The sequence below is a fragment of the Peromyscus eremicus genome, chromosome 19, assembly GCF_949786415.1.
Source record: "Peromyscus eremicus chromosome 19, PerEre_H2_v1, whole genome shotgun sequence".
NCBI classification, from domain to species: domain Eukaryota; kingdom Metazoa; phylum Chordata; class Mammalia; order Rodentia; family Cricetidae; genus Peromyscus; species Peromyscus eremicus.
In genome coordinates, this window is record NC_081435.1 from 10,821,723 (window position 1) to 10,847,770 (window position 26,048).

General features: G+C 40.6%; 1 protein-coding gene across 5 annotated transcripts; it reads left to right on the plus strand.

Annotated features, from left to right (window-relative positions):
• Positions 1 to 848: 848 nt before the first annotated feature.
• Positions 849 to 26,048, plus strand: Rnf138 (ring finger protein 138). 5 transcript variants are annotated; one of them, XM_059245861.1, is made up of 8 exons: positions 849 to 1,074; positions 1,519 to 1,713; positions 10,267 to 10,432; positions 11,830 to 11,945; positions 19,600 to 19,656; positions 21,578 to 21,689; positions 24,183 to 24,290; positions 25,861 to 26,048. In XM_059245861.1, exons 2-8 carry the CDS (start codon positions 1,604 to 1,606, stop codon positions 25,927 to 25,929), a joined length of 738 nt encoding a protein of 245 aa, XP_059101844.1. In that variant the 5' UTR covers positions 849 to 1,074; positions 1,519 to 1,603; the 3' UTR covers positions 25,930 to 26,048. The 5 variants fall into 5 exon arrangements, with proteins under 5 accessions (XP_059101844.1, XP_059101842.1, XP_059101843.1 ...); XM_059245859.1 differs by lacking the exon at positions 849 to 1,074 and having other exon boundaries at positions 1,456 to 1,713; positions 19,606 to 19,656; XM_059245858.1 differs by lacking the exon at positions 849 to 1,074 and having other exon boundaries at positions 1,462 to 1,713.

Genomic DNA, 26,048 nt, shown 5'->3' on the forward strand with positions numbered 1-26,048 from the left:
TGGCCCCCTAACTAGTGTCTTAAATGACATCTATATAATTAACTTAGACTGTGTTTAAGGGTTTTAACAAAGGATGGCATTGGAATTTTTCTCTAAAGTTTACTGAAGATTCTTTCATATACTCTGGATTTTCCTTACCTTCTCTTTCCCACATAGTTGGGTTCCTATTTCATGTGGCTTTATCTAGGAATTAAGGGCCCATTCAGGAAAACACACTTATTTCCCAAGTGAGACAAAATAATGAATTAGTGACTTAGATGGAATGTGTAGGTACATGCTTCTAGCTCATTCTTCTTCAAATCTATCATTCTCACCTTCCTTAATCGGAAAGGTATTATGGTGGAAGACTGCATCTGTCAATGCCTGAAATGTACAAATCTGTCATTTTGCTTAAATTCAAAGTTCCAACTCCACAGCAGCCTTTGAATCTGAGATCCTCCTACCCCAGTCTCCCCAGTTACTGACGTCTAACCAGATTGTAGTTACTTGTTCCATAGCACACTTCTTGCCCAAATCCAAATCTGGCCGGGATTAATAATGAAAATCAGATCCTTTGTATTAGGAATATTTGGAAACCCTGTCTTAAGAAACCAAAAAAGAGAGAAAAGAAAAGGAAAAAAGTAAAGAGAAAGGAAGGAAGGAAGGAAGAAAAGAAGGAAAGAGAGAAAAAAAAAAAAGGAAGAAAACTCCCAGGGAAGGCAGTAGGAGGGCCAAGCAACGGAATCCACACTGCGGGGCGGCTGAGACTACCGGGTGAAGAGGGCCGCCCATTGCTTTCGTCACAATCCGCCGCCGCGCCGCGCCGCCCCCGGTTGCCATGGGGGCCGGGGAGGAGACCACGCCCCCGCCCCGCGGTGGGCGGTGACCCGCGGGCTGGGCTGCGAGCCCCGCAATGCCCAGGGAGAGCGGCTCCGGGGGTGGGGGGTTGACAGTGCTCCACGAGCCTCACTGGGGCCCAGTCCCATGAGGCCTGCGCGCCGCGGGACTGAAGCCAGAGGACGGCGGAGGGCCACCGCTCGGCCGGCCCGCGACGGGGAAGGCGCATGAGGCCCAGCGCGGCTCCGGGGATCTGAGGTGAGGCCGGGCGAGCCGGGCGGAGTTGGCAGAGGGGCCGGGCCGGGGAGGGCGTGGGAATGGCGGGAGTGGAGGCGGGGGGAGGGGGGCCTGGGGCGAGCGGCGGCCGCGCGCGGAACTGCGGGGCCGCGGCGCCTGGTCGTCCCCCCCCCCCCCCGACCCCCGGGGGCGGGGCCGTGGCGCTATGGCGGCCGGGAGGGGCGGGGCGGGGCCGCGGGCGCGCGCCGGGAGATAGAAGCCGCGGCGCAACCAATGACAGCGCCCTCTCCCGGCGCCTGCCGCTAAGCCCCGCCTCCGCGCTGTGGGCCGGCGGAGAATGGGCGGGGCCTGCTCGTGCTGCTGCCTTGTCTCGGTGTTCCGCCCCGCCCCCGAGCCCCGCCCCCTTCCTGGCGCCGGCCGCTTCCTGAGAGAGCCGCTTCCTGACACGGTTCCCTCCCCCCTCAGGGCTCTCTCGGGGCGTCGGGCTCCGGGCCGCCACCGCCACCTGGGCCCCTGCCGGCGCCGGCGCCGTTCCCGCCCACCCCTCGCCATGTCCGAGGAGCTCTCGGCGGCCACGTCCTACACGGAAGATGATTTCTACTGCCCCGTCTGTCAGGAGGTGCTCAAGACGCCGGTGCGGACCGCGGCCTGTCAGCACGTGTGAGTAGACGCCCCTTCCCTCGCTCGCGCCCGGCCCCGGCCCCGCCGCAGCCCGGCCGGCGTCCCCACCGCCCGGCCTCGGCCCCGTCGTCGCCTGCTTTCTGCGGCCCCCCCCCCCCGTCTCCCACCCCCGGGGATCGGTCGGTGCTCGGGCCCTCTGGGGGCGTCCCTGGCCCTCCTTGCCAGGCCGGAGCGGAGCGGGGCGGGAGGGGGGGGTCGCAGAGAACGTGGAGCCTTTTTGTTTCCTAGCAACCCTTGTGGAGGCCCGGGCGTTGAGTGCTCGGGCCCCGCCGAGGGGTCGTGTGGGCCCGCCGGGGTGGTTACGGGGCTTCTCTTGGGGTGTTAGACCCTGGGCTGTGCGAGGGCACCCCCTCACACACCCCCACACCCCCACACAGCCCGTGACCCCTCCTTCACACCCGTCCTTGAGCGGATTTAAAAAGTCGGGGCTCAGACGGTGTCAGAGGAGGAGCCAGCTGGCGCCCTTCTCCCACGCGAGGTCCGAAGTGGCGGCGGCGGCAGGGTTTCCTGGGCTGGAGCGGGTGGCTCCCTTTGTGCTTTCGTTCCGTGCACTGTCGCCGGCTGAGGTGCTTACCCCAGGGATGAGGTAGAACACAAAGGCACCGGGCCAGGGTGGCCTTGAGGTAGGTTGCTTGCCATGGTTACAGGAAGCAACTTGAATCCCTTTCCAGACAACCAGTGGCTGGTAGGGGTTGGAGGCAGACCTTAATAAAGTCTATAAAGCACGTGACAGACCTGGGCGATTGATGATCAGAGTCCACGAGGAACATTATTTATTTACTTAGCTTACTTGCTTATTTATATATTTATTTTGAGACACGGGCTCCTGTTGCTCCGGCTAGTCTGGAACTCACAGCGATCTCCCTGCCTCAGGGATTAAAGGCTTGCGCCAACACGCCAGGCTCCCCTGAGGAACTTTTTAAAGTAAAGATAACCAGTTTCTAGGCTCCGTTCCAAACGTAGACATGGGTTTCTGGCAGGTGGGGCGTGAAAAAGTTCGGTGCTTCCAAGCAGCTGCAAAGAATTGAACAAGTCTCTAGATTTAAGTTTTTCCTTCCACTCTTGTTTTTAATGATGGTCCTTAGAATTTTCAAGGCATAGGTGAGGTGATGCTTGAGGCTCAGACAGAACGATTTTGAGTTTGAGACCAGCCTGGCCATGTAGTGACTTCCAGGCCACCCTAGACTACACACCAAGCAAGACTTGTCTCAAAACACAACCACCCAACAGTAACAACAATCTAGCAATCCCCTCTAAGAAAAGGAATAATGGTGGTGGATAGAACTTTGGTTTCTTGATCACAAGTCTAGCTACAGATGACTTTTTTAACTTTTTTTGACATTGATAATCCTTTTTTATTAAAAAATATTTCACGCTGGGCAGTGGTGGCACATGTCTTTAACCCTAGCACTTGGAAGGCAGAGCCAGGAGGATCTCTGTGAGTTCGAGGCCAGCCTGGTCTACAGAGTGAGATCCAGGACAGGCACCACAACTAGACAGAGAAATCCTGTCTTAAAAAAAAAAAAAAAGTCACACAATATAGTCTGATCATGATTTCCACTCTCCCAACTCCTCTCATATCCTCTCCATCTACTGTCCTTTCTTTATCTTAGTCTTTAGCAAACAAAGAAAATGCCCAAACAAACCAGACTAAAAAAATGAAAAACACATAACAAAAAGGAGAAAAGTGCCCAAACAAAGCAATATGATTCAAAAAGTACAGAAATAACATTGAGTTGGAGAGGATGCGGAACAAAGGGAACACTCCTCCACTCTTGGTGGGAATGCAAACTTGTACAACCACTGTGGAAATCAGTATGGCTGTTTCTCAGGAAATTGGAAATCGAACTACCTCAAGACCCAGCCATACCACTCTTGGGCATATACCCAAGGAATGCTCAATCATACCACAAAGATACATGCTCTACTATGTTCATAGCAGCACTATTTGTAATAGTCAGAACCTGGAAACAACCTAGATGCCCATCAACTGAAGAACGGATTAAGAAAATGTGGTACATATACACAATGGAGTACTACTCAGCAGAGAAAAACAATGACAACATGAAATTTGCAGGCAAATGGAAGGAACTAGAAAATATCATCCTGAGTGAGGTAACCCAAACCCAGAAGGACAAACATGGTATGTACTCACTCACAAGTGGATTCTAGATATAAAGCAAAGAACAATCAGACTGCAACCCACAGAACCGTGGAGGCTATATGTATAGCAGGGGGGACCCTAGGATGACTGTGGCTTATAATAAGTTTTGGTATTACTCAATTACTGAGCAAGCCTCAGTGAAACATTTCACTATTAAGAATTTATACTGTATCAAGCTGATAATAGAAAAATAAATTAAAAAAAAAAAAGCAGGCTGAGCAAGCCATGAGGAGGCAGCCAGTAATTAGCACCCCTCCATTGCCTCTGCATCAGCTCCTGCCTTCAGTTCCTGCCCTGCTTGAGTTCCTGTCTGACTTCCTTCAGTGATAGAAGTGTAAGCCAAATAAACCCTTTCCTCCCCTCCCCCCCAAAAAAGAAATAACATTGAACTCCTTTTGTGTTGGCCATCTCTTGTTGGGCATGAGCCAACTCTTCACTGTTCTTCATCTTCACTAATCCTATTCTGTGGTAGTCATGTGAGTTCGAGTTTAGTGATGAACTATGTAAGTTATTTTTGCTCATCAAGAAAGGTTAATGAGCTGAGTGGTAGTGGCTAATGCCTTTAATCCCAGTACTCAGGGAGGAGGATCTCAGTGAGTTGAGGACAACCAGGGCTACACAGAGAAACTCTGTCTCGAAAAACCAGAAAAAGAAACAAAAAAAAGGGGGGGGGGGAATAAAAGAAAGATTAATGAGGACTGGAGAGATGGCGCTGAGGTTAAGAACAATTACTGTTCTACCACAGGACCTGAGTTCAGTTCCTACTACCATCCACATCAGGTAGACAACTATTAACTCTAGTTGCAAGGGATCCAACATCTCTGACCTCTGCAAGGCACTTGCACTCATATGCACATATCCTCATGCAGATACACACACACACACACACACACACACATACACACACACAAAACCCCACATAATTTAAAACAATAAAATTAAGTTCTTTATAAAGCAAGATTAATGACAGCCTGATACTTTTTTTTTTTTTGGTGCACATGAGGTGAGAGGACGCTATGTTAGCTGTTCTGTGTGTACTTCATAGATCTTTTATGTACAGAATCATTTCAGATACTCTGAGGTCACTGACCTCAGACCCCATTGTAAATTTCAGCCCCTCAAAATTCTGTGCACAAAATTCCACTGTATTTCACATGTGGTATATTTAAAATGAAGGACTGTAATTTAGCTTGACCTCAAGTGATTTTTTTTTTTTTTTTTTTTTTTTTAGTTCTACTTAGTTCTGACTTTCTTCAGATTAACTTACTGGACAAGAACAATAGCTCTCTGCCAGCACTTTATAGTTGCTTTGTATTTTTTGCTGAACAGTGTATTTAAAGAAGGAAGAGGGAGGAAGTTTTTTATGTAGATGAGAAGGTAGGTAATGATGGAGCAGGTTCTAGATTGACAGGACTGAATGGGGTAAAGGAATTTTTTTTCCTTTTTTTTTAAAAAAATTTATTTATTATGTATACAGCATATATGATTGCAGGCCAGAAGAGGGCACCAGATCACCAGATCTATTACAGATGGTTGTGAGCCACCATGTGGTTGCTGGGAATTGAATTCAGGACCTCTGGAAAGGCAGTCAGTACTCTTAACTGCTAGGCCATCTCTCCAGCCCAGAATTTTTTTTTTAATAACTAGAATTATTTTAAAGTATTTACTACATCATTATCTCTCTTTTTCTTTCTTTTTTTTTTTTTTTTTTTTTTTTCCGAGACAGGGTTTCTCTGAGTAGCTTTGCGCCTTTCCTGGAACTCACTCTGTAGACCAGGCTGGCCTCGAACTCACAGAGATCTGCCTGTCTCTGCCTCCCTAGTGCTGGAATTAAAGGCATGCGCCACTACCGCCCGGCACATCATTATCTCTTTTTCACAAAAGACAGAATTGTGCCTATTAAACAAGTTTATATTTTGCTGTAAAATCAGGTTGTATTTTTGAGGTGAGGCTTAGGATTGAGCTCAATGCCTTAATGGATGGATACAGTCTAGTCTATCAAACTAACAGAAGGAAAAGAGTACCAAACTACTTTATGATTCATGGAGAGGGATGAGGTTAATGATTTGGATCACTGGGGATCTTGTAGATATTAAAAATATGTTTTCATGGCCATTCCAGTGACAGAAAAGGAGCAACATCATTACAAATGTTCCTTTAATCTCTATTTATTTCTCCAAATAGGAATTGTTTAGTGCCTTCTTTTTGGCATAAGGAGTACTCAGTGTACTTTCTCTGGTAACTGTTAATAATCTAATAGAGAAAACCTATAAATGTTACTGATATTTATAAGATTTTAGGTAGAAAATTTTATGTTAGCAACAAGAAGCAAGTATCTAAATCAGTTTGGGAATATAAATATAAGTGACTGATTTTCTTGATGAAGTTACCAGTGATAGTTTGTATTTGGGGCATGGTGGGTATACCGTGTATAGGTTTACTAGAAGATGGCTATCCTCATACAGAGTTTGGAGCCAAAGAATATGTGTAATAGCTGTAGTTTACATATATTGGCAGGAATTTACTGGGTGAGCCATATATGAATGTTTTCCTAGAAACTAGAGACCTATTTTGGCAGGGGAACAGCATGGTGTGGTTTCACTTTTAGAAAGTTTATATAAGTGTCAGATTTCAGGTTGGCAGTTGACACTATTAATGTTGGTGACACATTGATATGTCAGGAAAGAGAATGATGAGAAAGAACCTTGAACTAAGGTGGTAGTGGTAATGCAGAGAAGAGTCCCCTGACATTTTAAGGATATTGTGTAAGATTTAATGACAGCATGTCCAGTAGTTAAATGTATATACTGTACGTAGATCTGGAATAAATGGAGCTAAAGCTGCCTTTATGGGTATGTTCACCGAGGAACATATGTAACAAAGCAAGAAGAGAAGAGGTCCTAGATAGACCCAAGTTTTGAAGAATACTTACGTAACTTCAGTAGAGAGAGCTGTATCCTAAGGAGTAGTAGACAGGATAGGAAGAAATCCAGGCAAGACATAAACTGAAAGAATTAAAAACAAAAAGCAAAGCAGTAACAAAAAAAAAAACCAAACCACAGCACTGTTAGATACCTTAGAATAGTCCTATATAATGTTTAAAAAAAAATAAGTAAAAACAAAGTAAGGGCTGAAGGTATTAGTGTTAAAATGCTTGCCTAGCCTGCACAAGGGTCTGGGTTTAATCCCCAGCACTGAAAAACAAAACAGTTGGCTTGGGTGGTACAGGCCTACAAAAGCATCTGGGAAGACTAAGAAAGGATAATTGCAGTTTCAAGGCTAGGCTATGCAACTAAGTGAGACTGTCTCAAAACACCAAAACGAACTGGGGGACCTGGGGCCTAGCCCATTGTTAGCACATTTATCTAGCCTATGTGAGGTCCAGGGCTCCCCTGCCCCCCAGCTGAACCAGTCATAGTGGCACATCTACAAAATCAGCACTTGGGAGGTGAGATAAGGTAGGAGAATTGCCAGGAATTTAAAACCAGCATGGGCTACATAGCAATTCTGTTCCTCAAAAGGCCAAAAAAAGTGTGTGTGAGGCAAGTGTCCAAAAAAACATTTCAGGAGAAAATAGAGTGGCTATTGATAAACTTATTTCTTCTAGTTTACTGTTTTATCTTAAAAATCTCTTAGTTTTTGTTCATTTTAATTTTTGTTACTGGGATAAAACACTTTGACAAAAAACTTAGGGAAGAAAGGGTTTGTTTGATTTACAGTTCCAGTCTGTCCCTTTGGAGACACGAAGGCAGGAGTTTAAATTAAGCACCACATCCCATCAAGAACAGGGATACAATAAAACCTTGCTTGCTACTTAGACAGCCTTCTCTTACACAGTTCAGGGCTGAAAACCAGGTAAGGCTGCTGTCTGAAATGGTCTGGGTCTTCCTATACATCAGTAACTATCAAAACAGTCCTAAAATACACCCACAGATCCAGCCAACCTAATCTAGACAATACCTCAATTGACTTCTCTTCCCAGGTGATTCGGGGTTGTGTCAACTGGACACTTAAAGCCAATCATCCTAGTTTCTGTCTCTTTTTTAAAAATGTCGAGGAATATTTCTACAGTGTTAGAAGTAAGCTCTAATCCAAGTGAAAATTTACATATAACAACGTATCTGGGAAACATTAGTTTTCTTCCTTTGAGACCTATCTTATATAGATAGCCCAGGCTGGCCTTGAACTCCTTTATAGTTAAGACTGGCTTTGAACTCTGATTTTCCTGTTTCTACTTTTCAAGTCCTGTGATGATAGGCATGTGCCAAGATATCAGGCTTCTTTTTGGCTTTTGAGATGAAGTTTCATGATATAGCTCTAACTAATTGGGAACTCACTATGAATTTTTTTTTAATTATGTGTTGACAGTCTCATACATATAATGTATTTTGTTCATTTTTGTCTTCAATTACCCTCTCATTTCCTTCTAACTTCTCTGAACCTCTTCCCAACAAATCCCCCTTCTATATTTTCATGTCTTTTTTTTTTTTTTTTGGGCTTTTCGAGACAGGGTTTCTCTGTAGCTTTGGAGTCTGTCCTGGAACTCACTTTGTAGACCAGGCTGGCCTCGAACTCACAGAGATCCGCCTGCCTCTGCCTCCTAAATGCTGGGATTAAAGACGTGCGCCACCACTACCTGGCTTATTTTCATGTCTTAAGATCCCCCCCCCCCCCCCCAAACAGAATTTCTCTGTGTGGCTGTCTTGGAACTTGGCCTGGAACTCCGAGATCCACCTGCCTCTGCCTCCTTCCTGAGTGCTGGGATTAAAAGAATGCACCACCACCTTCCAGCTTCTTAAGATTTTTAAACTATCCAAATCCTTTGTCATTATTTATAAAGTGGCATAATTTAAAAAACTGTACTGTTTACTTAACAGATCAATTTAATTTTTTTTTTTTTTTGAGACAGGGTTTCTCTGTGTAGTTTTGGTCTGATCAATTCAATTTTAAGACCTGAAGATTAATTGATTACTCATTTCCACTTCTCAGTTATTTTGGGGAGCTGTGTATTTTGGCACTTGCTTGTAGTCCCAGCATTGAGACTGAAGCAGGAGAGTTGCTGTGAGTTTGAGCCCTACCTTGTCTCAAGGGAGAAAACAAAGGCCAGGCATGTTGTATACATGCCTATGATCCTTGTACTTGGAGGCAGGAGGATCAGGAGTTCAAGGCCAATGTAATGTGAAGAATTTGAGGTCACTCTAGCTACATGAGACTTTTGTTTATCAGTGTTTTGCTTATATGTCTGTGCACCATTTGCATGCAGTACCTGTGAAGGCCAGAGTAGGGCATCAGATTCCCTGGGACTGGAGTTACAGGCAGTTGTGAGCGCTGGGAATTGAACCCAGGTCCTCTGGAAGAACAACCGGTGCTCCTAACTGCTGAGCCATCTCTCCAGCCCCAAGATTCATTCTTAAAAATAAGTTATTTGGGGGAATTATTTTGATTGTATAAATTTGCTTGCCAGGTATTTAACTTAAACTAAAAGCACAGTGGGTAAAAATGTGTTTTTTTTCTCTCCCAGTCTGTTGATTGTTGGCATCTGGGAGTAGCAAAGAGAGGAATTTGTGGTAATAGGGTAATGTACTATTCTGAAGTTACAGGCTCCTTTGATATGTGAAAAAGAACGTATGACAGGAAGAGAAGGAAGGTGCACACCAAAAATTACTAAACTTTTTTTTTTTAAATCAGTTTCTGTGTAGCAAATTTATCTAGTTTAATATAAAGGGGGATAATAAACAAGTTTATATCTGAAGAGGCATGTTTGTGGTACAGAAGGAAAAACAGAAAAATTGGAAATAAAAGATATTTATTTACCGGAATATAGAGTTTTGTTCTTTTTGTTGTTGTTGTTGTTTGTTTGAATTGGTCTTTTTATGTTCTGGATGTCCTGGAACTTGAGATATGGAGACCCGGTTGTCCTTGAGCTCAAAGAGATCCTTCTGCTTCATCTTCCTGACTGGCTGGGATTAAACGCCTGTGCTGCCACACCTGTCTTTGTTTTATAGTTTTCAAACACAAATGTAGCTGGGTGTGGTGGCACATACCTATAATTCCCATCATTCAGGAAGTTAAAGTAGGATTGCTTCCTTAGAGTCTATAAACTTCAGCTTCAGAGTGAGACCCTTTCTCAAAAAAAAAAAAAGGTTGTAAAATGGACTTGAATGTAGTTTTATTTTGTTACCATCTAATCCAGTTATTAGTCTTAATGTCTGAGAAATACAGACATAACTTTCAAAACTGGGCTGTGCATACATTTGAATAGCCTGACTACGTAGTATATGTACATATCCATAATCACTTGTTTATAGTTAAAGAAATAAAGTAATTTTTTCTGTAATTAACTAACATGTAACAAATGTTTGGTTTAGTTTCTGTAGAAAATGTTTCCTGACTGCAATGAGAGAAAGTGGAATACATTGTCCCCTATGTCGTGGAAGTGTGACTAGAAGAGAAAGAGCATGTCCAGAACGGGCCTTAGATCTTGAAAATGTCATGAGGAAGTTTTCTGGTAGCTGCAGATGCTGTTCAAAAAAGGTAGAGTTCTATTATGACAGTGTTTTAATTTTCCTGGTGAACATGATTATGAAAAGAAAGACATTGGTGTGCACCTATAATCCTTGCTCTCAGGGGGCTGAACTAGGAGGGCTGCAAGTTCACAGCCAGCTTGGGCTACAAATTGAGATAGTCTCAAAAACAAAATAAACAATATGTTACTTAGATTGAGTTATGTAGAAGCTTTGTGTATCAGAAACCTTAGAGACTTTTCATCTTTAAGATTAGAAGTTTAGGGGCTGGAGAGATGGCTCAGCAGTTAAGAGCACTGGCTGTTCTTCCAGAGGTCCTGAGTTCAATTCCCAGCAACCACATGGTGGCTCACAACCATCCGTAATGAGATCTTGTGCCCTCTTCTGGCCTGCAAGCATGCATGTTGACAGAACACTGTATACATAATAAATAAATAAATCTTAAAAAAAAATAAGATTAAAAGTTTATTTTCTCAATAAGCTCACAGTCTCTCAAATGTTAATAATTTAGCCAAATAGATTTATATATTAAAGAAACCTGTAGCTGCCCACTTAGGTATTTAAGAAATCATGAAATATCACAGAAGACTGGTTTAAGCTTTAACTTTAAGCACATGGGATAATCATGATAAACAAATAACATTCTCTAATTGTTCTATGTGAAGAAGGCTAAATTGGTGAGAAGTGGTTAGGCTTTGAGTATAGCCTTGTGTCTGTAGCGCGTTTACTCAAGTCAGGTCTGCTTTCCATCGCTGAAGAAGATGTTGAACTGAAAATACACTTGGGAGATTCTAGCCTTGCTTCTCAGTGAGAAACCAAAAAAATGTTCCCAATATGAACATGGGAACATCATTTTTTACCTGCTTTTTTTCTCTTATTGGGTTGTAATAGTCAAACGCCCAGCAGCATGAGGCAGCCTCTTAGAATTCTTTCTTTTGTATTTGGTTTTCTGGGCTAGGGTGTCAGGTAGCCCAAGTGGGCCTTGAACTCATATATTATAACTGAAGATGACCTTGAACAACTGATTCTTTGTTTCCTCTTCCCAAATGCTGAGATATAAGCATGCACCTCTGTGCCTGGCTTTTTCTATTGGTGTTACTATATTTATTTGTTTGTTTGTGTATTTATTTATTTGAGGCATGGTCTCCCTATGTAGCCCTAGCTGACCTGAAACTCACTGTGTAGACCAGATTGGCCTTAGCCTCTAAATAAGAGATCTGTTTCTCAAGTACTGGGGTTAAAGGTGTGTGCCACCCTGCCTGACACTAACTTACTTTTATAAAGAAACTTTTGCTTAAATGAAATATTTAGTTATCTATTTTTATCTTTTTTCCTCTTATTGACAGTATCTCAAATTTTGTGTATCGTGTTTTAAATTAAAAATCATATTTAACCAATAATTTACAGATTAAATTCTATCGCATGAGACATCATTACAAATCTTGTAAGAAGTATCAGGATGAATATGGTGTGTCTTCTGTCATTCCAAACTTTAAGATTTCTCAAGATTCAGTAAGGAGCAGGTAAGCAACATTTATTCTAAAAGCAAAATTTTAATAATTGAAATGGAAATTGCTTGGGAAATTTTGATGTATATATGTTTAACAAATTACACTAAGTATCTTAACTAGAATTTGCCTTCAAAATTTTTTTGATATTTGTATCTAGGAGACCAACTCCATCATATGCCTAAGCTTATGTTACTTAAAATCATTCTGGGAAAATCTTTCTTTGAATAAAAATTATACCTGGGAGTTAAAGACTCAATTAATTTTCAGATGAAATAATTTGAAAATTTGGCAGAATCATTTTCAATAATGTATTTCAATACTGGAGTTTTTTGAAGTTTTCTGATAATGCTTAGATATACTATTACTACTATTACTACTACTACTTTTCTGTTTTACTATTATTTTGAGACTGGGTATAGTGTATCTGAAGCTGGTTTTGAACTTTTTATATGGCCCATGATGGCTTTGGACTCCTCCTGAGTCTCTTGGGCACTGGGCTTACAAATGTGTAGTCCCAAACCTCATACCACATATATAGCTTCAAAAAAATAGTGATTTTTTTTTTATTATTGTTTTGTTGCATCATTTAAAAACATTTATTACATTTCTTTGTGTGTGTGTGTTTGGAGGTCAGGACAGCTTGGAGGAGTCAGTTTTCTTTTTCCATATGGATCCTGGTGATTGAATTCAGGTCATCAGGCATTTATTTTTTTATTTTTAAATAGTTTTTCTCTCTTTCTCGAGAATCTCTGCTTCTGCTGGGATTAAAAGCATGCACTACCACTTCTGGTGGCCATCAGCCTTAGTAACAAGTGCTTGTACCTGCTAATCCATTTATCTCCTCAGCCCTTCTGTGAGCTCCTTTAACTAATTTGAAATAGAGGTACTTTGGTAATTCGTTTTGTTATTCTCCATCCACTCAGGTACAATAGTGAGTAAGTAATGGAAGCTCAGTAAATACTGTTCAAGAAAATAATAGTGATAAGATGTATACTCGGTTAGCCGCTAACCCAGGTCAAGAAATAGAGCAGTTACCAGAACAGTTTTCCTGTGAGCTGTGTCCGTTTGAACTCCAAATACCTATCTATAACCACTGTTCTTTCAGTTGTTCTTTATTTTTTATCATCCTCACATGTATCCCTAAATGTTTTGTTTCATTTAGAAAATTGACAAGCTTGTGTTCAATAGTGTAAAAAAATGCAATTTCTTCAGTCTTACAATAGCTTGTAGAAATCAATATGCTAAGTCAAATAAAATTTTAATTTCAGTGCTTGATACATGTTGTTAATATTCATACTTTAACCACCTTTAAGCACTCTGGTTGTCCATATAGTTGTACTATTTCTTTTGGCTGTTTTACTGACTACTTAGTTGAAACTTCTGCTAAGTTCTTTAGTAATGTTTTCATTGCTCTGCAGAACTCAACCCAGGTTCTCAATTTACTGTCAGTAGATGAAATTGTCATTTTCATTTAGTGATTTTTTTTTAAATAAATCCATGTGGATTCTTTCCTCCCTCTGCTTTGCTTACTGTACTTCTGCTGTATTATAAGTACACATCTGTTTATTGCCCAATTAATTTTTTGTTTTGTTTTGTTTTTCGAGACAAAGTTTCTCTGTGTAGCCCTTGGCTGTCCTGGAACTCACTCTGTAGACCAGGCTGGTCTTGCACATAGAGATCCACCTACCTCTGCTTCCTGAGTGCTTGGATTAAAGGTGTGCACTACCACCTCCTGGCCAGTTAATTTTTCTTAATATGGAGTAATGTTTTGTTACCTTTTTTCAACACTGTATCCCAAGTACTCAGCAAAGTTCTTAGAGTGTATTACATATACTGTCACTGTTTATTGGGCTGCTTTGATTTTGTTTTGTTTTGGCTTTTTGAGATTTGGTTTCACTTTGTAGCCCTGGCTGGCATGGACCTTGATATGTAGACTATCCTGACCTCAAACTTTGTGATGCCTCTGCTGCCTGAGTATTGGAATTACAGGTATACACCACCATACTCTGTGCTGCTTGTTAAATGACAACTCCCTACTCTATCCCTAGGACACAGACCTTGCTCATTTGGTTCCTTAGATTCATTTGGTCAGACAGTGTTAAGTCCTAATAACAATTTTCCTTATTTATGTTCTTTCTTTGCTGTTGTTACTTCTCTAACTCAGTCCCTCTCATTTTTCTGAATGGTATTAGTGTTCAGTTGGTAGTTCCCTAATCTGCCTGATGGCATTGCAGTCTGTTCAGTTATGTGTAGACCTGTGTGTCTCTGTACATGTGAGTGCAGGTGCCTGCAGAGGCCGGAAGAGGGTGTCATATCCCCCTGGAATTGGAGTTACAGGTGGTTATGAGCCAGTTGATGTAGTTGCTGTAAGCCAAACTCAGGTCCTCTGCAAGTACTTTTTTTTTGTTTTTAATTGACAATTAACTACTGCACCATCTCTCCAGCCCTGCCAGTATATTTTCTTTAGTGTTTAAGAAAAATGGATGTCATCTACAAACTCTAATGACTGCCTGATAGCACAAAGTCCTATTCCAACACCCCACCCCCACCCCCAGACAGAGTTTCTCTGTGTAGTTTTGCAGTTTTGGTGCCTCTCCTGGATCTCGCTCTGTAGACCAGGCTAGTCTCAAACTCACAGAGATCTACCTGGCTCTGCTTCTCAAGTGCTGGGATTAAAGGCATGTGCCACCACCGCCTGGCTCAGACTCCTTTCTTATTTGATCATTTTCTTTTTAGCATTTGTCTTTGCTGTGTAATTCTACATATCATTGTATTATATACATTAAACAGCCATGTTGAATTTTAACATATCTTTGCTACCGTGTGTGTGTGTGTGTGTGTGTGTGTGTGTGTGTGTGTCTATGCTGTACATGTTAATGTATAGCATATGTGTTCCTGTTGAGCAGGGGAGGTAAAGGCCAGTATCAGATATCTGCAGTTGCTCTCCACCTTAGTTTTGAAGATAGTCTTTCACTGAACCTGGCGCTCACTGATTCTCGAGGGGCTAGGGATCATTTGTCTCTGCTGTCCGTCCCAACACCAGCTTACAGGAGTGCCTTATTGTGTGGTTGATATATTGTGCACCCCAATAAACTTATCTGGGGGTCAGAGAACAGAACAGCCATAATGTTTAAACGTAGAGGTTAGGCAGTGGTAGCACATGCCTTTAATCCTAGCATTCCAGAGGCAGAGATCCGTGTGGATCTCTGTGAGTTCAAAGCCACCCTGGAAACAGCCAGGCATGGTGACTCATGCCTTTAATCCCAGGAAGTGATGGCAGAGAGCAGAAAGGTATATAAGGCATGAAAACCAGGAACTAGAGCCTGGTTAAGCTTTTAGGCTTTACAGCAGCAGTTCATTTGGATATGAGGACACAGAGGCTTCCAGTCTGAGGAAACAGGATCAGCTGAGGAATTGGCAAGGTGAGGTGGCTGTGGTTTGTTCTGCTTCTCTGATTTTCCAGCGTTGACCCCAGTACCTGGCTCCAGGTTTGTTTTTGTGAATAAGACCTTTTAAGATTCATGCTACATTATTGTGCCTGTCTTTTTATGTGAGTGCTGTCCTCCTGTCATCAAATGGGCGCTGGAGAGGTAAACTCATATGCTATGCTTTTGCAGTAAGCACTTTAACCACTGCGGTATCTTCCCAGATCCAACCTTGCTATTTTGGAAGATATTTAATTTACTTAACAGGGAAGGCTTAGCTGGGTATGATGGCACTCACCTGTGATCCAGTATTCAGAAGACTAAAACAAGAAAATTTCCATGATTTCAAAGCTTGTCAAAGCTACATGATAAGTTCAAGGCCAACCTGGAGTATGTCATAAAATCTTGCTTTTTACTAAAAATAAATGGATGAGTACAATAAAATAAAAACTATAGAGATAGGCCTGGTGGCACAGGGCTGTAATCCCAGCTACTTAGGAGACTGAGGAGGTGAATCACAAATTCAAGGCCTGCTAAGTGGGGTTGAAAGTTAATGTGTTAGTGTAGTTGAGATTAAGTTGAATAATGTCTTGTGTGGTGTTAGTTCATACCTTCACCTCCATCCTTTACAAGTGGTACTGCTTTTTCCCTAGCACTCTAACCTACACCTTGCCAGCTCAGATGGTAGACTATTTATTCATGTATGTATGTATGTATGTATGTATGTATATATTAGGTTTTTTGAGACAGGGTTACAGGGTTTCTTTGTGTAGCCCTGGCTGTCCTGGAACTTGCTTTGTAGACCAGGCTTGCCTTGAACTCAGAACAGAGATCCACCTGCCTCTGATTCCTGAAGTGCTGAGACTAAAGGCATGCATCACCACAACTGGTAAAATTTTAATGATTTACTCTTATTTTATGTGATTGGTGTTTTGCCTGTGTGTATGTCTGTGTGAGGTGTCAGATTCCCTGGAACTGGAGTTACAGGCAGGTGTGAGCTGCCATGTGGGTGCTATTACTCTTTTGTTCTCTCTCTCTCTCTCTCTCTCTCTCTCTCTCTCTCTCTCTCTCTCTCTCTCTGTGTGTGTGTGTGTGTGTGTGTGTGTGTGTGTGTGTGTGTGTGTGTTGGAGATAAGAGGACAGCTCTCAGAAAATGGTTCTCTGTTGCCATCTTGTGGGACCTGAGGATCAAACTCAGGTTTCAGACCTGTGTGGAAAGCTGCTCTGACCCCTAAGTCATTTTACTGGCTTTTCCTTTTTTTATTTAAACTGTTAGCTATCCTGTTGAATCTTTCCTAACCTTTAGAATTTCTTCCTGTTAGTAGAACTTTAGTTTATACTCCAATTAGACCCTTTAAACGTTATTGTATTTATTTACTGCTAAATCTTCTATAGAATCTAGTATTATTTATATATCTTATGCAATGTTGTAATTACCATAGAAGGCATCATGAATTTTCAATATGGACATGGGCAGAATTACGTTTTTTTTGTTATTGGGCTTGTGTGTTTTGTGGTGCTTTGGGATCAGACTCAGGGACCCAGGGCTTTACATATTATAGATAAGCACTAAACCATGAGCTGCATTCTTAGACCTTAGTTGGTTTGGGGTTTTTTTGGGGGGAGGTGGGGTTTGAGACAGGATCTTGCCATGTGACTACTAGGTAGTTTTGAGTAGACTTTGAACTGATGAGCTGGCTTCTGAATACTAACTAGGGTTATAGGTGTTGTGATGCCTGGCAAGAGAAATGTTTTCCTTGGGGGGTAGGGGGCACTTCTTGCACTTTGGGATGTATTTTGATTCCTAGCACCCACATCAGGCAGGTCACAACCATCTGTAACTCCAGCTCCAGGTGGAACTGATGCCTCTGGCCTCTGAGGTCACCTGCATTCTCATACACAGACACACTCATATAATGAAAAATAATACAAGTCTCTAAAAGAAAAAAAGTGTTTCTCCACGGTAGAAGTAGGCTAGTGAGCTGGAAAAGAAGCCCCAAAGCCTGCAAGTACTTGGGGTTTGTTGTTGTTGTTGTTTTGGTTTTTCGAGACAGGGTTTCTCTGTGTAGCTTTGTGCCTTTCCTGGAACTCACTCTGTAGCCCAGGCTGGGCTTGAACTCAGAGAGATCCGCCTGGCTCTGCCTCCCGAGTGCTGGGATTAAAGGCGTGCGCCACCACCGCCTGGCGTACTTGTTTTTATAACATTGACAACATGGATGAAATTCACAGTTCCTGTGTGGAGTGCTCCTTCTTCTAATATTCCATATAACACTGACTTTTCTGGTATAGGGTACAGCTAAATATGTCAGGATAGTCTATGTATTAGAGAAGTGTACTAATGAAGCCTAGTTTCTTTTGGGGGAATAAATTATAATCATTAAAAAAGTTCAAATGCCGAGTGGTGGTGGCGCACGCCTTTAATCCCAGCACTCGGGAGGCATAGCCAGGTGGATCTCTGTGAGTTCGAGGCCAGCCTGGACTACCAAGTGAGTTCCAGGAAAGGTGCAAAACTACACAGAGAAACCCTGTCTCGAAACCCCCCCCCCAAAAAAAAAAAAAAAACACAAATATTTTGCCAGGCAGTGGTGGCACACACCTTTAATCCCAACACTTGGGAAGTAGAGGCAGGCGGATCTCTCTGAGTTCGAGGCCAGCCTGAGCTAAAGAGCGAGATCCAGAACAGGCACCAAAACTACACAGAGAAACCCTGTCTTGGAAAAAAAAAAAAAAAAGTTCAAGTATTTTGTGAAACCTCTTCCACTTTGGAAGCTACAGTCTTCTACCATGTCCTAGCTACCTGACAAAGGTTCACAAATCTTTTAGTTCACCCGAGGGTTTAAAAATTTAACAAGGGCCGGGCAGTGGTGGCGCATGCCTTTAATCCCAGCACTCGGGAGGCAGAGCCAGGCGGATCTCTGTGAGTTCGAGGCCAGCCTGGACTACCAAGTGAGTTCCAGGAAAGGCACAAAACTACACAGAGAAACCCTGTCTCAAAAAACCAAAAAAAATAAATAAAAATAAAAAATAAAAATTTAACAAGGAACACTGGAGAGATGGCTTAGTAGTTAGTAGAGCATTGACTGCGCTTCCATAGGACCTGAGTTCGAATCTCAGCCTCTGCTTGGAGGCTCACCACCCTCTGTAACTTCAGATACAGGGGATCTTACACCTTTTCCTGGCCTCTGCAAGCACTTCATGCGTGTACTGCATAGACTTACATGCAGGCAGAATGTCCTGCATGTTAAAAAATGAGCAAGGGCCTAGTGTGATAGCACATGCCTATAATGCCAGAGGATGAAGCAGGAGAATGGGAAGCCAGCTTGGGCTAATTTCTAGACTCTGTCCTCACCGTCACTTCACCATCATCCCCAAAAGAACATCACTCGTTGAGGAAAAAGATTTTATGTAATTAAAATTTTGTGTTCTTTACACTTGTACCTGAATATTGTAAAAAGTTTTATTTTTGTTTTGAGATATTATCTTACTCCGCAGTAGTGGTTGGCCTAGAATTTTCTTTGTAGCCTGGGATGCCTAAAACTCACAGAAATGCACCTGTTTCTGTCTCTGCCTTTCAAATACTGGGATTAAAGATACGTGTCACCATGCCTGGCTGGTTTTTTTGTTTGTTTTTTTTTTTTAGATAAGAGTTAAGTAGTTCAGGCTGGCCTCGGACCTATTATTCCTCCTGCCTCAGCCTTCTAAGTGATGACATTGTAAGTGTATGCCACTATGCCCTGCTGTAATCATCTATTTTAAAAGACATAAATACATGAGTGAGTAAGATCTTAAACAGTCTTTCTTAATTTTTGAAAGCAATGTCATGAATATCATGAATATTTTGTATTAAAGACTACTTGAGCCGAGTGGTGGTGGCGTGTGCACCTTTAATCCCAGCACTTGGGAGGCAGAGGCAGGTGGATCTCTGTGAATTGGAGGCCAACTTGGTCTTCAGGGTGCGTTCTAGGACAGCCAGAGCTACACAGAGAAACCCTGTCTCAGAAAAAAACAAAAAACTACTTGAAGTTCACACTTTTTTTTTAAATGTGGATTGAGTGTTTTTCCTGCATGTGTACCAGATGTGTGCCTGGTGCCTATGAAGACCGAAAGTATTAACTGCTGAGCCATCTCTCCAGCCCCTAAAGTTCAGTCTGGTCATCTTCATTAAACAGTTCACATTAATGAAGCTCTGATGTGTTTTATTATTTGGGACATTAACTCTTTTCCCCCCTGTGCTTCTTAAGTAACAGGAGTGAAACATCTACATCTGATAATACAGAAACTTACCGAGAGAATACAAGGTAAATTTTTAAAAATTCTACTTTAGTAAATAATATTGTTGAATAATATAGAAGGTCTTTATTATTTGTAGTGGTAAGAATTTAACTCAGGGATTGAGCATACTAGGCATTCACTATACCATTGAGCTATAATCCTGAATCCTCATAATAGATTTTTCTTTTCTCTGAGACAGAGTTTTGTTGTAAAGCTTAGGCTGGCCCTAAATTCATGATCCTCTTGCCTAAGCCTTCAGAGTGCTTGGAGTTTAACAGGCATGTAGATAATAACGTTAAATAGGTTAGTTAGTAGGTTTTTAGTATTTTTTTTGTGTGTGTGTGTGTGTGTTGTGTGTGTGCTCATGTGCATGCCACATTACACATATAGTGGTCTAGAGGATAGCTTGCAGGAGTTGGTTCTTTTCACCATAAGAGTCCTGAGGACTTAACTCAGGTTTCAGGTTGGGTGGCAAGTCCCCCTTAGCTGCTGAGCCATCTTTCCAGCCCAGTTACTGTATTTTTTTTTTTTTTTTTTTTTTTTTTTTTGTTTTGTTTTGTTTTTTCGAGACGGTTTCTCTGTGTAGCTTTGGAGCCTTTCCTGGAACTCACTTGGTAGCCCATGCTGGCCTCGAACTCACAGACATCCGCCTGGCTCTGCCTCCTGAGTGCTGGGATTAAAGGCGTGCGCCACCACTGCCCGGCAGTTACTATATTTTTAAAGTAAGCATTTATTCAGTTAAATCACTAACTATAGTCATGGGAGTTAATGCTTCAGAAATAAACAGTGCTTAAGTAGTTGTTGCTTTCAGGATCATGTAAGAGTTATCTATTTTCCTGGTCAGATATCTTCCATGCATGATTCAGGCAAAGATGTCAATATTGAAGTTGGTGACATTGAGAAGTGTTAGAGCCCAGTGATGTTTGATTCTTAGATTGCTTTGAACTACTTTATCTTAGGGCTTCTATGCTGTGGTAAAACACCATGACCAATGCAACTTACAGAAGATAGAGTTTATTTGGGGTTTACATTTCTAGATTAGAGTCCATAATGGTGGTATGAGGCCTGGTGATTGGCAGCTGGAGCAGATACATCTTGATACACAAGGAGGAAGCAGAAAGCACACTGGAAATGGTGTCAGTTTTTTGAAACCTCAAAGTCTGCCCAATGACACACTTCCATCAAGGCCATACTTGCTAATCCTTCCCAAACAGTTCTAACAAATGGGAATGAAGTATTCAAACACACAAACCTTTGGAGTCATTGTTATTCAAACCACTACACATTTCAGTCTTTGCTTTTTTGCTTTTTCTGTGAATTTTGTGGTAGATTCTTAATCTGGGGTAGATTAAAGTTAGAATTTGGTGGAAATCCTTTTTTAACTCACTGTATTATTTTATTTTGGGTGCCTTGGAAGGGTAGTGAAGCACATGCTGCAGTACAGTCAGACCACTACTTGTGCCTTCACTTGTTGAACCATTTCACTGGTCCATAGAATCTGTGTCTTTCTAAAACGTGGTAAACCGTAGGACAGTTAGAAACTTGAAGGGATACAAGTGACTTCTGGTACCACATGAATGGTTACAATTACATTTGGACTTAACTTTTTAACCATGGTCCTATATTTTGTTTGTAATTGTTTGTTTGGAGATGGGTTTCATTAGGTAGATGAGGCTGATCTTGAACTCATGATCTTGCTGCTTTAGCCTTCTGAGTACTATCATACTTAGCTTTTCCCCCCGGAGAACAAATGGACTGAAAGGATAAACACTAGTACTATATAAAATGAGACTGTAAGAGAAATTCTATTCCGAATCAATTGTTGAATAATCTCATAACTATGACTTAAAACATAATAATTAATTCACAACAGTGCATCAAAAAATATCTCATTTTTTATGTTGATGGTTTTGAATTTCAATATGTCTCATTTGAATTGCTTTGTAGTTCTTCTGGGCATCCCACCTTTAAGTGTCCCTTATGTCAAGAGTCAAATTTCACCAGACAGCGTTTGTTGGATCACTGTAATAGTAACCATCTATTTCAGATAGTTCCTGTGGTGAGTACATATATTCAAAAGAATCTTTTGTTTAAAGCATATGGTTCCATGAATCTTTCTTTATGTATAGAAAGGGGAAGCTTCTTTATTTAAATTTGGATTTAAAAGTTTTAATAAATGATTGATTGTGATGCAAAAAATGAGATATTTAAAATGATATTGCCTCATGTAATGAAAGATAGTTACTGTGAAGTAATGTAGACTACTCTAGTAAAGAATAAAATGTGAACTAGGGAGTCATTTTTGTGTAGTAGCAGAGCTTAATTCTGTTGAGTCCTTTCAGTTTATTCTGCTGGATGCAGAGGACTGGATCCAGTCACATGAATCTGTTGTAGAAGACAATACCTATAAGAATAAAACTGAGCTAGGCATGGTGGTGAATGCTTTGACTCCTAGCTCTGGAGAACCGTTCTAGACTGGCCAGAGCCATACAGTGAGACCTTGTCTCAAAAGCCAAAGAGTAAAACCAGTAGATACTTTTAATTCTATCTTTGAAGAATTTATGTGAATGTGTAAAAGCAAGAAGGAAAAAAGTCATGGGGTTGGGGATTTAGCTCAGTGGTAGAGCACTTGCCTAGCAAGCGCAAGGCCCTGGGTTCGGTCCTCAGCTCTGGAAAAAAAAAAAAGTCATGCTATATTTATCTTTATTTTGATGCATACTTGTCTTTTTTTATGTTGTTTTTAGGGGAAATTTATGTAGATTACAGGATCCCAACATTATGTTAATGGTCCCAAAAGAACTCATTTTGAGCATACATTTCATAGATAAGTGAATTAAGCTGGAAGATATCTTTCATCCCCCTGCCCTGTACTGGGGCTTCAACTGGAGCTCGACACTTACTCCACAAGAATCCTACCTTTAAAATATATCTCCAGCCTTTTAAATTTTTTCTAATAAAATTTTATGATGGAGGTCTCACTTAGTTGCCCAGGCAGACCTTGCATTTGTGTTCTTTCTGCCTCAGCTTCAGGAAGAGCTTGTTCTATATATTTCTCTACATAAATAGGAGAAGGTTGTTGATTGATTTTTATTACCTTATATAAAGGAAGATGATATCATGAGATGATGTGGACAATTTATAATAGGATTAGGGACTACAGGGTTGAGCTACTACAACCAGCTTCTTCAAAAAGAAGGAGTAAAATTTATTATAACATTTACAGCCAGTCTTAAGATATTTTTAGTGAATATAGTTGAAAAATGTTTTTAAAAAAATGCCTGAGTAACTATTGAGGATTCCTTTCAATTCCTGCAACCATTCATTAGAAGGGAAGGGGATAAATAAGCAAATACAGTACCAAAGAGGTGTGTGGGTTGAATTATTTGATTTGTATTCTTTTCTGCATAATACTCTATGCACTGTCAGCTTTCGTTAGAATCCAGTTACTTCGTTTTGTGTCATTTTAAAAAACATACTTCATTAAAACTTTGAGGATACAGTTTAAACTTTATGATTCACTCCATTTTCATTTTACATGTAAGTGAAATCAAGCTAATATTTCTATAATGGTTATTAATTAGATCAAGTGAGACTATGTGTTACACATGTTGTAGGTAGTTAATGGAAACTGTTATTACATTGATATTAGTATAGGCTGCATGTGCTGTTTCTGTTTAAATAGTTCTATAACTAGAGATTTAATTAATAGAATATCCATGGTCTCTCTTACTATAGTAGTGTCATTTATCTAAGGTAATCTGCTTGGGAAATGATCTAGTCATGGAATTTGACTCTTAGAAATGGATTTCAAGAGCTGCACATGGTGGCACATGTCTGTAGTCCCAGGACTTGGGAGCCTTAGACAGAAGTATCACAAGTTCAAGGCAGCCTGGGCTACATAGTGAGACCCTGTCTCAATCTCTTTATACTGTCCAGTGCTTTTTGTGTTCAGGCAAACCTTAGAGAGACTATAGGTGTGAGTAAGTACAGATCACAGCATTAAAGCAAATATTGATGTGAGGGCTGGATGTGCCGGTGCATGCCTTTATTCACAGCACTTGGGAGACAGAGGCAGGAGGATCTCAGTGAGTTCGAGGCCAGCTCCAGAATAGCCAGGACTACATTAGAGAGACCCTGTCTCAAAAAAACAAAAAATAAAATAAAAAATGGATGTGAATTGAGCTACACCTTTTTTTATTTTTCAGTGCATATAAAAGTTACACTTAACTATACTGTTTTCTGTTAAGTATACAATAGTATTATGTCTAAAGTATATACATTATCTGAGTTACATGCTTCATTGCTAAAAGTGTTATTGATCATTTGAGCTGTTGGAACAATGGTGCCAAATAGACTTGCTTGACACTAGGTTGGCACAGACTTTCAACTTTTAAAGAAAAATGTAGTATCTGCAAAATGCAGCAAAGTGACGCACAATGAAGTATACCTGGTATTTTCAGTAACATGAGCTTGTATTTTAATGCTCTCAATAATTATATGATGTTTCATTATTTTTGTTATTTTTTTATTTAAAACAATCTGTTTCTCATAGACATGTCCTATTTGTGTGTCTCTTCCTTGGGGAGATCCTAGCCAGATTACTAGAAATTTCGTTAGTCATCTAAATCAAAGACATCAGTTTGATTATGGAGAATTTGTGGTAAGTGAGTTCTTCAAGATTAAGAAAGTTAAATTAACTTTTTCAATCTAAATTTGAGTTTTCAGGCAAGTTGTGGAATCAGACTACTTGAATAAAGGGCAAGTTGCTGTATTTTTAGTAGTAAAATTGTTAAGCTTCATGAAATTCTGAGAATTGAATTTATTTTTATACTAGAGAGATAATTACTAGAAAAATAAGCCCCTTAATAGCAAAATGAAAGTTTAAGTAAAAATTGCCTAGAATTAAGAGAAAATTATACCTGCTTGAAAAGTAAAATTGGTACAACTCACGTGGGAGGATGGATGGGTTTCAAGCAGAGAGTACGTTGTTAGCATATGAGGCACATTGAGAACACAAACCAAAGAGACCCTTCAAAAACCAGGTTGTCCACTTAGGAAAGGCAACAGAAGCCCTCAGACCAAAATGGCTCCATTTCTATTTTTCATACTCAGGATAATTTTTAAAAAATGATGTGATGGTTTCACTTTATTAATTATAAAATTTCACTTTATTCAGCTTGTGTGTAGTTAAGATCTTATTTAATACACAATTAATCCCAATAAAGAAAAGCTGTTGTTCATTTTCCTGTTCAGGTAAAAACAGGCATGCATAATTTTCATTTTTATGGAATTTGCAATTTTAGTCTTATTTCAGAATAATTTAAATGTATGTAAAATTCACATGTGCTGCTTTAGTGATTTTAGGAAGTAATTGTATATTTTTAAATTTCTATTTTAAGAGCAGATACTGTGTCTGGAGGGCTATATTTGGAAGAACAAAATAGGTTTTGTAAACTATTTTTAATCTAATTCTTTGTTTTACCTTGCCATAGAAAACTGTATTTCAGTTGTCAGGTAGAAGACTTGATATCTTTTAAAGCTAATCCATGGGGCATAAATTGACAGCAAATAGCGTTGTTAAAGAGAGAATAGGGTTTCTGTTGTTGGTGTTGTTTGCACTGGGTCAAGCCTCAGTGCATTCTAAACAGTTGTTCTATACCAGGGTACTAAGCCCTAGTCATAGAGTGAGTTATAATTTAAAAATGACTGAGCTACAGTTACTTAGTTTCACGCTGTGGTTAAGAACTGTTAATTCGGCTGTTAATTCAGTAAATGCTTATCTTTCTTAAAATTAGTTTCTCTTCAAAACTTAGAAATCTTTTTTAGAAATGCTACAAATTTATCATATTACTAGTTTTAATTAACTATAATTTTGGTCAGTGTAAATTTTATCTTCTGCTGAGCAGAGCAGTTATTACTTATTACTAAATAATGATAGCCAAATTTAATTTTAAAAGTTCATGTATTGAAACCTTGTATTTTGCTAATTTTTGAGATGGGGTCCCATTATGTCCATGCTGGTTTCAAACCCCTGGGCTCTAGGTATCCTCCTGCCTCATGGTCCTGAGTGGCTGAGAATATGGCACACACACCATGGTGCTTGGCTTAATCTTGCATTTTAAAGCATACTGTACATAAACTCCCTTGTATGCAAATAAATGTGAAGATGTGTAATGCATTAGATAAAATTGAATAGTTGACTATTATCCTGTTGACTTTTTTTTTCTTAGAATCTTCAGCTAGATGAGGAAACCCAGTATCAAACTGCTGTAGAAGAATCTTTTCAAGCAAACATCTGATTTGAGTACACATTTCTGCATCCTTGTACCTACAAGTGCCATCTTTAAGGGGAAGACAACATGAAGTCACCGTTTGAATAATTTGCTGTGCATATTAATAAAAATAATAATTCAGTCTA

What these genes read in the sequence shown, in the direction of transcription:
- Rnf138 (XM_059245861.1), top strand. Translation starts at nt 1,604, where the DNA reads ATGTCCGAGGAGCTCTCGGCGGCCACGTCCTACACGGAAGATGATTTC. An exon ending in ACCGCGGCCTGTCAGCACGT is followed by an intron (nt 1,714 to 10,266) that starts GTGAGTAGACGC and finishes TGTTTGGTTTAG; the next exon opens with TTTCTGTAGAAAATGTTTCC. An exon ending in CAAGATTCAGTAAGGAGCAG is followed by an intron (nt 11,946 to 19,599) that starts GTAAGCAACATT and finishes GTGCTTCTTAAG; the next exon opens with TAACAGGAGTGAAACATCTA.